General features: G+C 42.6%; 1 protein-coding gene across 1 annotated transcript in view; it reads right to left on the bottom strand.

Annotated features, from left to right (window-relative positions):
• The window catches only part of LOC134609478 (protein kinase C delta type-like), a 37691-nt gene extending 22134 nt beyond the window's left edge, over positions 1–15557 (bottom strand). The window contains exons 1-7 of the mRNA XM_063453148.1: positions 15018–15557; positions 14585–14755; positions 13603–13694; positions 7719–7781; positions 5953–6091; positions 5640–5834; positions 3579–3707 (exon numbers count right to left, since the gene is read on the bottom strand). Coding sequence (XP_063309218.1) covers positions 3579–3707; positions 5640–5834; positions 5953–6091; positions 7719–7781; positions 13603–13694; positions 14585–14755; positions 15018–15557 — 1329 coding nt within the window. The remainder of the gene's footprint in view (positions 1–3578; positions 3708–5639; positions 5835–5952; positions 6092–7718; positions 7782–13602; positions 13695–14584; positions 14756–15017) is intronic.
• Positions 15558–16422: the final 865 nt, after the last annotated feature.

Here is a 16422-nt window from a genome sequence, read left to right as displayed (position 1 = left end):
GATCATTAAGCTACAACATTTAGCACCTAGACAGACTCCTGTGGGTCGACATTTCGTTCCTCCTGCTCTTCAACTGGAACTGTTGCAGTGTTTCCATAACAGCAAGATGGCGGGACATCCTGGTATTCGCAAGACTTTTGCGTTGATCTCTAAGGATTTCTGGTGGCCTGCTTTACGTAGGGATACTAAAGATTTCATCGCTGCATGTGAGGTTTGTACTAAGACCAAACAACCTCATACGCTTCCTTGTGGATTCCTGCACCCCTTAGAAGTTCCAGAGAAGCCGTGGTCCTGCTTGGCCATGGACTTTATTGTCGATCTACCTATCTCTAAAAAACAGACTGTTATCCTCACCGTGGTTGACAGATTCACTAAGATGGCACACTTCATTCCTCTGCCTAAACTTCCATCTTCTCCCGAATTGGCCGAGATATTCGCTAGGGAGATTTTTCGCCTACATGGGATACCCTCTCAAATTGTGTCTGACAGAGGTTCCCAATTTATTTCCCGTTTTTGGAGGTCCTTCTGTTCGCAACTTGGTATCAAATTGAACTTTTCTTCTGCCTATCACCCTCAGTCTAATGGAGCTGCTGAACGTACCAACCAGAAAATTGAACAATATTTGCGATGTTTTGTTTCCGAACACCAGGATGATTGGGTCGGTTTGATTCCTTGGGCAGAGTTTGCACACAACAATCTCGTTTGCGATTCTACTCATTCAAGCCCCTTCTTCATGAATTATGGCTTTCACCCGTCTATTCTTCCTTCGGCTTCTCCTTCCCAGGGGGTGCCGTCGGTTGATGTTCATGTTGCTAATTTGAGGAAGTTGTGGGATCAAACTCGGCAAATCCTTACGCACAATTCTATGCTGGTTAAGAAACATGCTGATAAACGTAGAAGGGCGGCTCCGCTCTTTGTTCCGGGTGATAGGGTATGGTTGAGCACGAGGAACATCCGTTTAAAGGTGCCCTCCATGAAGTTCACTCCCCGTTATATTGGACCTTACAGGGTGTTGTCTCGTATCAATCCAGTTGCGTATCGTCTAGCTCTTCCTGATACCTTACGCATCCCTAACTCGTTTCATGTGTCGTTGCTGAAACCTCTCATTTGTAACAGGTTCTCCTCCACAACAGCCCCTCCTTGTCCTGTTCAGGTGGAGGGTCAGGAGGAGTATGAGGTTAACTCTATTATTGATTCTCGTATCTCCCGGGGGAAAGTACAATATCTGGTCGATTGGAAGGGATACGGTCCTGAGGAGAGGAGTTGGGTACCTCAGGAGGATGTTCATGCTCCTCGTCTCCGCAGGGCGTATCACTCTCGCTTTCCATCTCGTCCCGGTTCTTTCCGCCCGGTGGGCGTATCTGAGGGGGGGGGTACTGTCAGGGTACCTGAAGTCTCTACCTCCGAGAGAGGTAGAGACTTAGACGTTCATCCGTCCGGACGCCATGTCTCCTCTGTTCCTCGCGGTCGACCCGGTCACACAAACGCCGGCCGCGAGGGAGTCTCTTCCTTTTGTAGCATGGTGCCCGGAGGCCGACGTCATCACGCCAATCCGGAACGACCTGTCACTCAGTCCGAGACAGACTAATCAGGTTTCGTCGGAGGCGTGTCTATCCTCTCTAGCCAGGGTATTTAAACATACTTCGCCCTGTTGCTCATTGCCCTGTCGTGGTTCTAGCCTGTCTAGTCACACAGTGCTCTGGTGTTTCTCAGTTATCCTTTTGGTTTCGACCCGGCTTGTTTCCTTACTCTGTTTACCTCCGTTATCCTTGACCCGGCTTGTTCCTCGCTTACCTGTCTTCTCGTTCCCTCGACCTCGGCTTGTCTCTGACCATTCTCTATACTCTCTGTACGTTAGCCCGGCCATTCTAAGGACCGGTATACGTACCCTGTACCTGTTTGTACTTTGCGTGTTGGATCCCTGTCCCGATCCTGACAGCAAAGACGGGATGTTGAAATCTCAGCATTCCTTGAATGGATTTATTCTCAGACTGAATTAGCAAATCCTTGGAGACTCAGAGGGAATAGGCAGACTGACTGAATGGGAAAATTCCTAGGGTGAGTGGACAGATGTAAAGTGTCCCCAGGTAAATGGCCAGACAGACACGATGTGTGAAGGTTTATTAAGAGTACAACAGATTGTAATAGCATTTCAAACCAATGATCACAACAAAACACACTTTTGTTAATGTTTTCTCGTTTATTAATAAATAAAATAATTATTCTATCTTTTATATCTCAACAATTTATTTTTCTTTTGTAGGGAAACTTAATATAGCTATCAGGAACAACACCCTCTCTCTTTCTTTTACATTGAGACTTAGTACAGCTATCAGGAACAATGCACTCTCTGTTTCTTTTGCAGGGAGGATTAGTACAGCTATCAGGAACGATGCACTCTCTTTTTCTTTTACATGGAGACTTAGTACAGCTATCAGGAACGATGCACTCTCTGTTTCTTTTGCAGGGAGGCTTAGTACAGCTATCAGGAACGATGCACTCTCTCTTTCTTTTGCAGGGAGGCTTAGTACAGCTATTAGGAACAATGCACTCTCTCTTTCTTTTGCAGGGAGGCTTAGTACAGCTATCAGGAATGATGCACTCTCTCTTTCTTTTGCAGGGAGGCTTAGTACAGCTATCAGGAACAACGCAATCTCTTTTTCTTTTGCAGGGAGGCTTAGTACAGCTATCAGGAACGATGCACTCTCTCTTTCTTTTACATGGAGATTTTCTAGGGGTAGGAGTGGTGAGTGGCAAAGACGTCTGAAAAGAAAAGTCACTGAGAAGCCACTGGTCTCCAGAAAGCATGGGTTGTGATGCAGAGTCTCCCGGTGATTTTATATGTTCACTGAATTTCTTTGCGCCGTTCGTCTGAAGATCCAAGCAAAACTGAAAACCAAAAAATGTAAAAAACAAGTTTAGAAGGTACTGTACAAAACAATAAGCACATAGACAAGGGTGGATTCTATAGGTGCAGCTCTGTTTCACTATGTGAATACCTGATTTTATGCAATTAGACACATGGGAGCGATCGGATGCTGATCATTCCTGCTCTTACTTCACCAACGTATGTCTGTGTTTCTTGGAACGTGTGCCTGTATGGGATGTGTGTGTTTATGTGTGAGGTCGTATATATGTCAACTTGCATGGTTATTCAATACAGCTAGAATTCAAAGTACATTTCACATTTAAAGACAAAGTAGCTGAATTGGAATCACAGCTGACTTTTGACCTGAAATTTGAACTTCACTATGAATTCACTTTAAATTCTCTCTTTAGTGACCTGTAAGACTTACGGGGTTATTCTCTGACGTGAGAATTTAAGGTGGATTGAACTACAAAGTTAAAGTCAAAGTAGCCGGACTGGAAATAATTTTCTAAATCAGCAATGGGTTCCATTCAGTTACTCTGGCCTAAATGTTATACTCACTTTAAATTCACCTTACGTTCTCACTTTAGTAAATATCCCTGATAGTCTATTAAACGATCCTGTCCCACGTTATGCTGTTTAGGAAGGTATCCTGAATTTGTTGGCCCTTTCTACCATTCTGATATATCGTAGCTATGTATATACTCACGTCTTGTAGTTCAGGTGGGGGGGTGGCTCTCCGGGCCTGAACTTCATTCCAGTCAATTGAGCTTAAGAAAGGATGTGACTCAATTTTAGAGGCCACTCCAAGTCTGAAATACGGATCTTTACACAAGAGCTAAAAAAAAGAAATAATAGCAAGTGTTTAGTAAATATAAGATTTATATTTTTGGGGGAAATAAACTGAAAAATATAATTTGCTAAAAATACAGTTGAAAACAGAAGGCAGCAAGGTGCGTTATTCATCACTGAAATAATTCATAATGATTTCACGTTTCTGTGGATTAGCTATAATGTATTTTACTCCACTGTGTTTGTGTGTCCCTGCAGAGCCTAGGGTTACTTGGAGTTCTAATATGAGCTCCACACTTTTTACTCTATATACCCTCCAACAGATATATAAATTGCTTATTTTTATCATTTTATAGTTCATATGACATTAATATAGATACAAATTATAAATATATATAAATTGTAAAGAATCAAGCCTATTAATTCGTACCAGATATATTTTTTAATACTTCATACATGGATTCCTTGGAGTATGTGTCTGCTGTATACAACAGCTTCGAAACACAACTCAGGAAGAGGAGCAAAGCCAGTGAACCACTCATGGACAGCTGTTTCATTGTTAATGCAACTCATCAGCACGAGGTTGGTTACCGGCTTGCTATGGAGGCTTGGCATTACTAGTGAAGTACATCCACACTTTTTTCCCCACCACAACTCTTTTGGTATGTACATATACATACAAACAAAGTTATATATTGAACAACTAAAAAGTAACGGTTAAGAAAGCTTTATATTTTTTAAAAAGTTCAATGCTCATATATATGAATCCGGTTATAATTTGTATATAGTGATGTTTGGTTGGATGTGGTGTAGATGATACTTATAAGCCAAAACAGCCTTAGCCTATGGGTATTTGGTGTTCTAAAATGAGCTCCACACAATGTACTCTATACCCTCCAACAGATATATAAAGTACTGGTCTGTTTATTTATCAGGCTGCATACTATCATGCTAAACCACAGTTGAGCGTATGATATCAGACACCGGGCTGCAGTAGTGTCTTGTTGTGCAACACTGACATTAATAAAACAAAGTTCAAATGTTGTTCTAATAGAGTAATAAGAGAACATGTACTAACAGCATGACTGGTGTACATAACAAGAGTTGGGTCATAGTATTCTAGATTGTAAGTGCATTTGAGTAGGGCACTCTTCAGTTTTTGTTTCAGATGACATTATGGTTTTTATTATTTACTTGCTGCCCCTGTCCTTGGACATTCTACGGTGGTGCCCAATATGGTGTTAGTTTGCCAACAACCTCTGTACTTCCAGAAATTGCATATTTTTATCATATTTTTATATAGTACATATGTCCTTGATATAGATACAAATAATTTCTTACATGGAATTTGTAAAGAATAAATCCTGTTTATTTACCACTTCTGTACCAGATATATTTTCTAATATATCTTCATGTACAAAGGGCAAAGGCTCTAGTAATCTTACCTGGAAAGGCCCTCAGATAACATCAACTCCTATACCTTCTATTGTTTCTTTCTCTTTGTTACTATATTTTGTTCATCTTATGATATCACCTTGAAGCCTGTATGTGCAGTGTTTCAGTTTGAAATGCTGCACATACAGAGTTAAAGTCCTTTGCTACCAGACTTGTAACTCCACCATTGGCAGCATCATTTACCAGCCCAGAATAATAGTCAATCAATAAAGCATGACCCCCGCTCCAGACCACCCATGTTCTCCCCTCCCCAAGTTCTCCCTTTGCCTGTCCTCATGGATATCCCTCCCCATGCAGGTAGTAGGATTGGGCTGCAGGTAGAAATCGAACTCAGTGCCGGATCACAGGTAAGTTTATTTTGCTTCCCTTTTTCTTTTCCTTTTCTTATCGTTTTTTTTTTTTTTTTTTTGAGGGGGGGAACATGCCACAAAAAGTTACTTTTTCATTAAAAAAACAACTTTTATGAAAACACTGTTAATTGGATGAATAAACATTTAACTGTATAATGCCCGCTCATACCCACCTTTTGTAAGATATCCTTTTCCTCTGCAGTAAGCCATTCTGGATATTTTGGCGTGCCATATACCACTGATCTTACAATTTTACGTTCATCTGTGACTCCATCATCAAATGGTGAATTGCCTGTTAACATTTCATACAGAACCGCACCAAAAGCAAACCAGTCAACAGAGGCGCTAAGATTCCTGCCTAAGAATGCCTGCCAAGAAAACAGTAGGAGAAATTAAAGTGTCATACTGTCCATAAAGAAACATGATAGTATCAGAGACTACGAGAGTAATGACAAATAGACATTAACTCTACTGTTTGTATCTCACCTCTGGCGCAACATATCCCATGGTTCCACCTACGCTACTCTTTGTGCTCTCACCAAACACATTTGTCCATGCTAACCCAAAGTCAGCAATTTTTACATGGCCCTCTCCGTCTAACATAATGTTTTCCGGCTTGATATCCCTGCAAAGAGAATCATATGATGTTCATTATAGTTTGATTTCAATACAGAAGACTTAACATCAGTGTAGACAGTTTTTAATAATATTAATAATATAAATTAAAAATAGAGAAATTAAATGAAAGCTATGTCTTTCCCCATTCTACCCAACATATCCCGTAGATGTACCACAGCAAGATGTTAAAAACGAGGACTGAAAATGCTCATTCAAACGAAAACCATAGGCATGCAGGGCTTTGTCTGACAGAGGAGCAGGGATATGTGGTGAAAATTGTGACAGACCTCCCATAGTCCAACCGAATGCCTCAGCCAAGTCCACTTCCTCACTGCCATAGGGGACTCTGGAACACTTCAGACCCAGCCGCCAAAGCTTGACTGGGCTCTCTCAGGAACTCTTTCACCCGATCAGGCTGCAGCTTTTTCCTTCCAGGCAGATATCATCGTCTCTGCCTTTGCCATTCGTCTCTTTTCCTCGGCAGGTATCTACAACTCTGCTTGTACTATGACCAGCTACTGCCATTGCAAAGGCACTTGTGGCTCTTTGGCCTAGTTCTTTTTAACTTGTCCAGGGATTCAGGGACCAAGCACCCAGCCAACAGGTCCGAAAACTCTGTTACTGAGATCCCTGAGTAAACCAACCAGGTCACACAGTTCTAAAAGGAACTAACTCACAGCTTAATTTTTACTCTGGGCTAGCCCATATGTGCATAACATTATATTTGCTGTGACAAACTCAATGTAATACAAATAACAAATCACATGGAAAAAACATACAGGAACTCACAACACATAAACATATTTTTAAGAGGCTATGGAAGGCAATAACTAACAAGAAATATCTCCTCTGCCTACAGAATTCATAATATACAAATCTACCAGAATATGCAAATGAACAAGCCTTGCTATTCAGCATATCGCAGTTTTAGGATACTTACAACCAACAGATGGCGATGTACAGGCTTCCCAGCCAAATCCACCTAACTGGTTGAGAGAATCAGCAGAACAGGAGAGCGCTCAAAAAATTCAATAATTAACAATTTACATCGTGCACACCCTGCACCTATAATGGGCACATGATAAACATAAGAGTAATCTGGGGATCTACACAAAGTGTCCATCTTCGTCCACTAGTGATGGTGACTACTGTCACAGTGATATTCCTATTTCTCTAATTCACGGTAATGCATGCTGAAACAGTAATGATGAGGCCCCTGCCAATAGGTACCTATCCTGGCATCTGTTGTAGTGTTCCCCAAATGCTGTTCTACAACAGAGTGAATAGAGAGATACAATGCATATTGCTTATATTCATCTCCTGAGGGCCTCTGGACATACCAGCGGTGCAGGCCATGCAGACAAGCTCTATATATGGGGTTCCAGCTATACCACTCTAATGGCGCACTGATTACTAATATAGATATGCTAAAAATGGAGACAGATTGTGAGAAACTGAGTGCTGGACATCTACGTTGTATGAGAACTCCACTTTTAATAAGAGGTCCATCTTTGTCCATGGAGAGGATAAAGTTGGATTTATAGGTCATAAATAAACAATAGGGACAGAAAACAAGCATCAGCAATAAGAGTGTTCAGAAAACGTGAATTAAGGAAAGGAATTTAAGTGTTTACCGGTGGAGGATGCCTTTGCTGTGGAGAAACTTCAGCCCACAAACTATTTCTGCAGCTATGAACCTAAAGAATGAGAAATTGGGAGAAAATGGTGACAAATAGAGAAAATTTATGCCAAACTTACCGTAATTTTCTTTTCCTGGCTATTTCTCATGGCAGCATCACTTATGGGTAGCTCCTCCCTTAGCAGTCACAGGACAGGAATTAATTAGATTAATTAATTAATTAGACTGATAGGTATAAAGAGTCCCTCCTCCCCTTACACCACAGTCCAATTATAAAGCTGAAAATAAAAAATGGGCGGGAACCCTGATGCTGCCATGAGAAATAGCCAGGAAAAGAAAATTACGGTAAGTTTGGCATAAATTTTCTCTATTCCTGGCTAATCATGGCAGCATCACTTATGGGTAATACCCAAGCTCACAAAATTAGGGTGGGAATAAAATTATGATAAAAACACACAGAACAAATTATTATGCTATGACTGAATTTAATATCCACGGGACAAAGAAACCGTAGACAAGACACTCTTCCCAAATGAGGTGGAAGGAGCATCCACATCAAGTTTGTAGTGTTTCATGAACGTCATCGGGGAAGACCAGGTGGCTGCCTTGCAAATGTCATCGTATGGAACCTCTGCCCAATTAGCCCATGAAGTTGACAATGCTCTGGTTGAATGAGCCTTTATCTTCAGCGGAGGAGAGCGATCTTTATTGAGATAAGCCTTTCTGATTACAAGAGCAATCCAACGCTTCAATGTAGATAGAGAAGCTGCCTCACCTCTCCTGGCCCCTGAAGGCAAAACGAAAAGCTGGTGAGTTTTCCTGTAAGGAGCAGAACGTTCAAGGTACATAGACAGGCAGTTCATGACATCCAAACGTCGCCACTTGATCTCCTCTGGTGAAGAAGGATTGGGGTAGAAGGATGGCAGGACCACCTCTTGAGATAGATGGAAACGAGAGACCACTTTAGGCAGAAATGCAGGATTAGGTTTCAGGCACACCCTATTGTGGTAGAACTGGAGACAAGAAGGCAGGGTGGAGAAGGCCTTGATCTCTGAAATTCTCCTAGCGGAAGTAATTGCTACTAAGAACAATGTTTTGTAAGTTAGGAGGACAGCATCCAAATTCTCAAGAGGAACGAATAGATCCTCAGTCAGGTAGTCGAGAACAAGCGGAAGGTCCCAAGGAGGGGTAGTGGATCTCGAAGGTGGTCTCAACTTGAAAGCTGCCTTGAAGAACCTGGAGATCAATGGGTCTGATGACCAAGAGGTGTTGCACAAAGCTGACAGGGCCGAAGACTGAACTTTAAGAGTGCTGATGCTAAGACCCTTATCCAGACCTTCTTGCAGGAACTCCAAGATTTCAGTGTTGCGAGGGCGTATGAAGTCAACTCGCTTGGCCGAAGCCCATTCCTGAAACACATCCCAGATTCTATGGTAGCATGAAGACGTAGAAGCCTTCCTTGAGTGTAAGAGAGTATTGACCACTGCTTCTGAAAGGCCTAATTGTTGAAGTCTTTCTTTTTCAAGACCCACACCCCCAATTTGAGGCGTTCCGGATGAGGATGGGATATTGGACCCTGCGTTAGCAGATCCTTCAATATAGGCAGGGGCCGAGGCTGTTCCTGGCTCAGCGTTGACAGTAGGGGAAACCACGGCCTTCGAGGCCAAATCGGGATTACGGCAATAACCGTTTTCCCTTCTGCCCAAACTTTTCTCAGGAACCTGGGTATCATGGGTAGGGGAGGGAACGCATACCCCAGATCGAACGACCAAGGAAGAGATAGAGCATCCTGGCCCAGTGCCTGACTCTCTGGGTGGAGGGAGTAGTAATTCTCCACCTGGCGATTCCTGAACGAGGCCATCAGGTCGATCTGGGGCATGCCCCACCGACGGGTGATCCAAGCAAAAACTGACTGGTGAAGTTTCCATTCTCCCGGGAGAATTTCTGATCTGCTGAGAAAATCCGCCGCTACGTTCTCCGAGCCTGGGAGATAGATAGCCTTCAGTCCCTGGAGATAGGTCATGGCCATCACCATTAGAGGAGCTAGCTCTTTTAAGAGCCGCTTGCTCCTTGTGCCTCCCTGGTTGTTTACATAAGAGGCCACCGCTGGTTGTCCGTCTTGATCAACACCCAGGAATTCCTGATCTTTGGAAGGAACACCTGAATGGCCTTGGAAACAGCTCGCAGTTCTCTTAGGTTCGAGTGAAGCCGACTTTCTTCTCGAGTCCACCACCCTTGAGTCCATGAGGAATCGAGGTGGGCACCCCAACCAGAAGAACTGGCATCCGTCGTAATAACGGTCCACGGAGGTTCTTCCAAGGGAAAACCCTTTGCTAGGTTCTTCCCGTTCCTCCACCAGTCCAACTCTCTTCTTACTGGCAGGGGCAGAGAAATTTCCTGATCCCAATCCGTTTTTTCTCTGTCGAACTGGAGAAGAAAACAACTCTGTACAGGGCGAAACTTCCATTGGGCCCACTTCACCAAACCTATCGTAGACGTCAAAGAACCCAGGAGACTCATGACTTCCCTTGCCGAGGCCTTTTCTAGAACCTGGAGCTTCTTGACTTTGTCTTGTAACTTCATGACCCTCTCTGGAGACAAAAACACATGAGCAGAAATTGTATTTATCACCGCTCCGAGGAACACGATGGTCTGAGATGGAATCAGGGAGCTTTTTTCTATGTTGAGAAGCCACCCGTGATCTTGCAGGATGTTCATTGCCATTAATGTATGAAGCTCCACTATTCCTTGTGAAGGCCCTACGATGAGTTTGTCGTCCAGGTAATGGAATATCTCGATACCTCTCATCCTTATGACGGCAATCAGAGAGACAAGGACCTTCGAGAAAGTCCTTGGCGCTAAGCTGAGACCAAACGGAAGCCCTCGGAATTGGAAATGTCTTCCTAAAGCCCAGAACCGAAGGAACTGCATGTGATTGCTGTTTACAGGGATTTGGTAGTAGGCGTCTTTTAAGTCTATGGAGGTCATCCAATCTCCTGCTTTTACGCACTTTAGGATAGTCTGTAAGGATTCCATTTTGAATGTCCTTACGTCTAGAAAGGCGTTCACTCCTTTTAGGTTCAGGATGAGACGCCACTTTCCCTGGGGCTTTGGGGCCAAAAACACAGTGGAATACATCCCCTGGAATCTTTCGTGAGAAGGGACTTCCTCCAACACCTTCTGTCCCAACAGAGTGGAAATGCAAGTCCTCATGGCCCTTCGTTTGACACCTTCTGACACTTTTGATTTTCTGAAATGGGCAGCACGTGGACGAGAGGAAAATTCTATCCTGTAGCCTTCTTTTATGATTGAGGTGACCCACTCGTCTGTGACATTTGCGGCCCACACCGGGTAAAAGAACTGCAGTCTTCCACCCACCGTACCCGGATGGGCCCGAGGACCTTCAGAAGGTCTTCCCGGAGGTCCTGGCACCTCTACCTCTGGAAGCCTTATTGGAAGAGGAGTGAGAGAAGGACTTCCACGAAGAGTTCCTGGAATACTCCCTTCCGGGCTTGTAGCTTCTACTGTCCCGAAAGGACCGATCCTTAAATCGCCTGGTTTTCCAGGAGGAGGAAAAACCCTTTCTGCTGACTTGTGGAAGAAACGCTTTTTTCCCATCAGCCGCTTTCTGAATGGCATCCTCCAGGATCTTACCAAACAGGAGGTCCCCTTGGAACGGTAGACCACACAAGGACGCTTTGGAGGCATAGTCCGCCCCCCAGGAATGAAGCCATAAAGCCCTTCTGGAGGCCACCGATAGGGCCATACCTTTGGCAATCATGCGAGTGATGTCCAGGGAGGCTTCAGAGCAAAATTCAGTAGCAAGGCACAAATCCTTGAGACTTCCCAGGAGATGTTCTCTACGGACACCTTGATCAATATCTTCCTCCAAATTAGCGAGCCAAACTCGTAAGGCCCTGGAGAGAGTGGTCAGCGCCACTGCCGGATGAAGGGCAGAGCCTAGCGCCAGATAGGCTTTAATTAGGTCACCATCCATACGCTTTTCCATAGGTTCTCTTAAGTATGCCATGGAGTCTATAGGAAGCGTGGTCTTTTTAGCCATATGGATCACTGCGGCATCAACCTTGGGAACCGAATTCCAAAGGCAGCAGTCCATGGTAGAATAAGGATAAGTCCTTGCGAACTTGTTTTTCAAGGTGGACTTCCTCTCCGGCTTATTCCACTCCTGAAGGATCATGTCCTTTATAGAGGAATGCACTGGGAACGTTGGTCTATTAGGTTTCAAATCCTCAAAGAACCTGTCAGCCTCTCTCAATTCAGACTTCTCTTCCGTGAGGCTAAGAGTGTCTCTGAGGAGGGTAATAAGCCGATCCACAGACTTAGAGTCCAGAGACCTGGAGGCATAGTCAGCCTCCTCCTCCCCCTCATCAGAGACCTCCCACAGGTCCGGATCCTCCTCAGAGCTGGAAGACTGAGGTTCCGCTCTGCGTCTCTTAGGAGGGCCGCCACATCCCGTGGTAGACTTAAAGCCCTCAGCAATTGCACGGGAAATCCAAAGCTTAAGGTCGTCCTGCGGTGAAGTCTTACTGGGGACATTAGCCGCTTCCGACAAGCATTCCCTGCAGAGGTTCCTTCCAGGTGGAGCAGGTGATGAACAATTGATGCATCTGTTGGTCTTTTCTCTGGATTTTCTCGCTGGAGAATCCAACTGTTTGCTGGGGCTGAAATAAAGCCATATATAACATATATTACAGGCTCAGCATGGCACTCTTTTAACAACCCCCCCCTGAACAAAATAAATGGCTCACCTATGTTTTCTAGAGAGGGATCTAGCAGAGGCAGAGGGAGAATCCATACTATAAAAGGAACAAAGGCAAATCAGAAACACATTCCTAATAAGTCCAAAAGTGCAAACTGGAAAGCAAACCCAAAGCCCCCAGCAATAACCATGGAAACTGGCAATCCTACCTCATAACGGCAGAAAACACACTCCAGGCAGCCAAAAGACAGCAAGAAGGAGAACTGGCGAAATACAGACCGAAAATCAGAAGTTCCGAACAGCTGACAGGCAAGTGTCAGTATTCCCCTGTTTAAATACCTCTGCGCCCGGTCCGCGCATGCGCAGAGCGCTGGAACGCACGCCATGCGTTCCAAGCCTCGCGGCCGGCGCGAGGCACTTCCGGGTTCGGCAATTCCGCGGCTGGAACGCACACCTCGGCAAAACAGCAACGCTGGCCGAGGAAGAGCTGAACACAGCCCCCACAAGGACAGCAACTCCCAGAAAGCCCTCAGGGGCAACCCAGGGCGTGCAGGCAAGAAAACACAACTCCCAATAGAACACAACAGCACCCTTCATTAGGCAGACAGCAGTATGGATCCCCAAAGCACTGCCAGCAAGGTAAGGGGGGATTTCAACCCCAATTACTAGGGGCACTTCCAGAACAAGGGGAAATTTTTAAGGATAACCAACCCCAGGAAGCTTAGAACAGTGTCTCCCTCAAACACTAGATATACATCCCACGCAGCAGTTCAGTACTTACTCTGAACCTGACCCAGTTAGTCCTGCTCATGCAGGCTGTTTACTGGGTCCTTCAAATGAAGAGAGGCTGAACTTCATTTGGAACGAACCCACGACAAACGCAGGAAGGTGGCCATAAAATAAAAAGTAAAAAGTCCTGTAGAACTTGCTAAGGACAGGAAAAAAGACTGTGGTGTAAGGGGAGGAGGGACTCTTTATACCTATCAGTCTAATTAATTAATTAATCTAATTAATTCCTGTCCTGTGACTGCTAAGGGAGGAGCTACCCATAAGTGATGCTGCCATGATTAGCCAGGAATAAATATATTTTTGAACATGAGGTCTTGATCTCTCATTCTACCTCTCATACCAATTATATATTCCAGTTTTAACATCTTACCTTGTGGCGCTCCTTATAAGTGGACTATATTCAGATATTAAATTCCATAGATTTCCTCCACTTAAATACTCCAAGACGTATATAAGATAGTCCTGTTTGAGGAAAAAAGTACAGTTTACAATATGGGCACAGTTGATTTTTACTGTCATGTTATTTTCCTAGGTGATTGGGTTAGAAATGTGATTAGGAATACTTAGTAAAAAGCTGTGATCAATGGGGCAGTATCGAAGCCCTTTAATGCACATATTCCTTGTGTCAATTAATGCAGCCCTTTCAGGTAGCAAGGAGAGATAATTGTGAAATGATAACAGGCAAGGATTGGTAAGGATTAGATTAGACAGTTTAGCACACTGATGGAGATAGGATATTCTTCTAGCTATGTGTGGAGATTGAAAGAGTGATTATTTACTTTCATTGTAAAATGTATTTAATGCAGAATGATATGTTAAACTTAATAAAGCCTCAGTCGGTTACAAAATAATAATCGGCAATGCTGCTTAGCTATTGTATTAAAGAATACACGTATGTGATAGAGTTATAATCCAAATATGAATAGACTCATCAATATATATTTTTTTGATTTTTTGTATTATTAAGTTATCATATTTAAATGTGCTGGGAAGTTTGATTTTAATAGTCTTCATTGATATCATTAAGATAGGGACTTCTCTCTAAGGATGTGCAAGTCTAATCTGGTCAGGTTAGTACTTTATATGACATGTAAAATAAAGTCAGGTTGAGCCAAGTGTCATTTTTGCACTATTGTGCTATTGTGCTATTGTGTGTGCAGATGCTGTTCTGTTTGTACAAAATACATATAAAAATATATAAAATATTAAAAAAGAAATAGTTGATTGCACATGTGGTTAGTTCTACATTCAAATTATGTAATGTTTACAGATTGACTAGTAATATTATAGCATGCCTAGCTTTATTAACTAGCAACAAAGAGGATAATTTGGATGATAAGTCACTCTAGTACCTTGGTTTGGAATGTGGAAAACGCATGGGTAAGGAATGGACTCCCACTAGCGACCTCCAGCACCCGACGCTCAACATGAATAGCCTCCTTATCTTGTTTTAAGAGGCATCTCTTTTTTACCATTTTTACAGCCATCTTTTGTTTGCTGATGACATCTGTGGCCAGTAGGACCTGGAAAAGACATAAATAAGAGGTGAGTCATGGCAAGCAGAGTGTTAGCAGTATACTAGATTAAGCCTGCTTTATAAGGGTGTTTTTATAAAATAAACATGTTTGAATGAGCTACATAGAATAGTAAATGCAAATACATATCTGGAAACCACTATAAATCTTACATACGCAACTATCCATGAAACCCCTATTTGTATTTCCCATTTCTATAATAAATAATTATGCTTGATAATAGAACCTAATTCAGGAATGCCATATATACCTGTCCAAAGCTTCCTCTTCCAAGTTCACAATGAAAGGAAAACCTGACCAGAGATGTAGGGGCTGTCACCCTCGAGTGTTTGGAGCAGTTAACTTTGGTCATTTTTCTCTTTGAACATGGATGAGCGTTCTCGGTGCTGTCGACCTCATCGAAAGATCTCTTCGCTTTTTTGGGGAGCATTCCCCTTTGTTGCTCTTTAGATGGAGAGCTCCTTTTTATTCTTTTTTTAGGACATTCATAACGTTCAGAGATAGGTCTCTTCTTGCCCCTTCTTCCTATTTCACCAATATAGTTAAATCCTGTTTTTATTCTTCCAACAACAGTTTGACAGAACAATTGCAGTCTGCATAGGAAGTCAATGGGTGGCATCAGTGGACTTTTTTTGTCTGCTACCTGATGTTGTCTTGATGTCTCCATTGGATTCTCCCGCGAAGTTGCTGAACTGCTAATTATTTGTCTTTTCCTTAAACATTCATTATTTTCAGGCATAGATCTCTTTTTGCCTTTTCTTCCATTCTTTTTGTAGACTTTACGTCCCATTTTAGATGCTATATGACAAAGCAATGTATCTCAAACTACTCAAAGCTTTCTCCTTGCTTGGCAGCTGAGAAGAAATGAGCCCAGGTGTCTCTAACATTCATTAATGCATCATTAACCCTGCTGTGATGTCATTGACCCTGCTGTGATGTCATTAACTCTGCTATGTATGCCACATTCATCATGACATCATTAACCCTGCTATGTATGCCACATTCATCATGACATCATTGACGCTTCTATGTCATAGTCAGCTACTTAGGGCCTTATATATAGGCTACATATTTAACACTGTTGATTTAGTTTAATGCTTTACTAACTAGCAGTATTTTGTAATTAATCTGATATCTATGTTACTTTATGTTAGATTTGGTGTTACTCCCTCAATTAAACATTGTCTGCACAATACAAGCACACGAGACAACAGCATCTGAGAAACCAGTCAATGGTGTCTCCATGTCTTTATTTTCCAATAAACCAATTTTATTTTTATTAATTGTTCAACTTTTACTCTTAATCATCAAATGTATTGAATTCTTTTGGAATCTGTGAATAATTCACATTTTTATTCAAAATATTTTTCTATATTTAACAACAAATTCAATCACTATAGCAAAAGGTGATGTGAAAAGAAAAATAAAAGTTTTAAGGAAAGGGGAGCTAGTGTAAGAAATGAGGATGAGGTTGTGTAGTGTTGAAAAGGAGAGATGGTAATATTTATTATTTCTCTTCTCTCCCCGTCTTTCTCAGTTGTTTGTTTTTCTATATATAGGCCAATAGTATATTTATGGAAAGAAACGCAACTTATCATCATATCTGAATTTTTTATAGTAATGTATATTTCCTTTGCCCTTTATTTATTTTCTGT

The sequence above is a fragment of the Pelobates fuscus genome, chromosome 4 (assembly GCF_036172605.1).
Source record: "Pelobates fuscus isolate aPelFus1 chromosome 4, aPelFus1.pri, whole genome shotgun sequence".
Lineage (NCBI taxonomy): Eukaryota > Metazoa > Chordata > Amphibia > Anura > Pelobatidae > Pelobates > Pelobates fuscus.
This window is presented reverse-complemented; position numbering and strand designations above follow the sequence as displayed.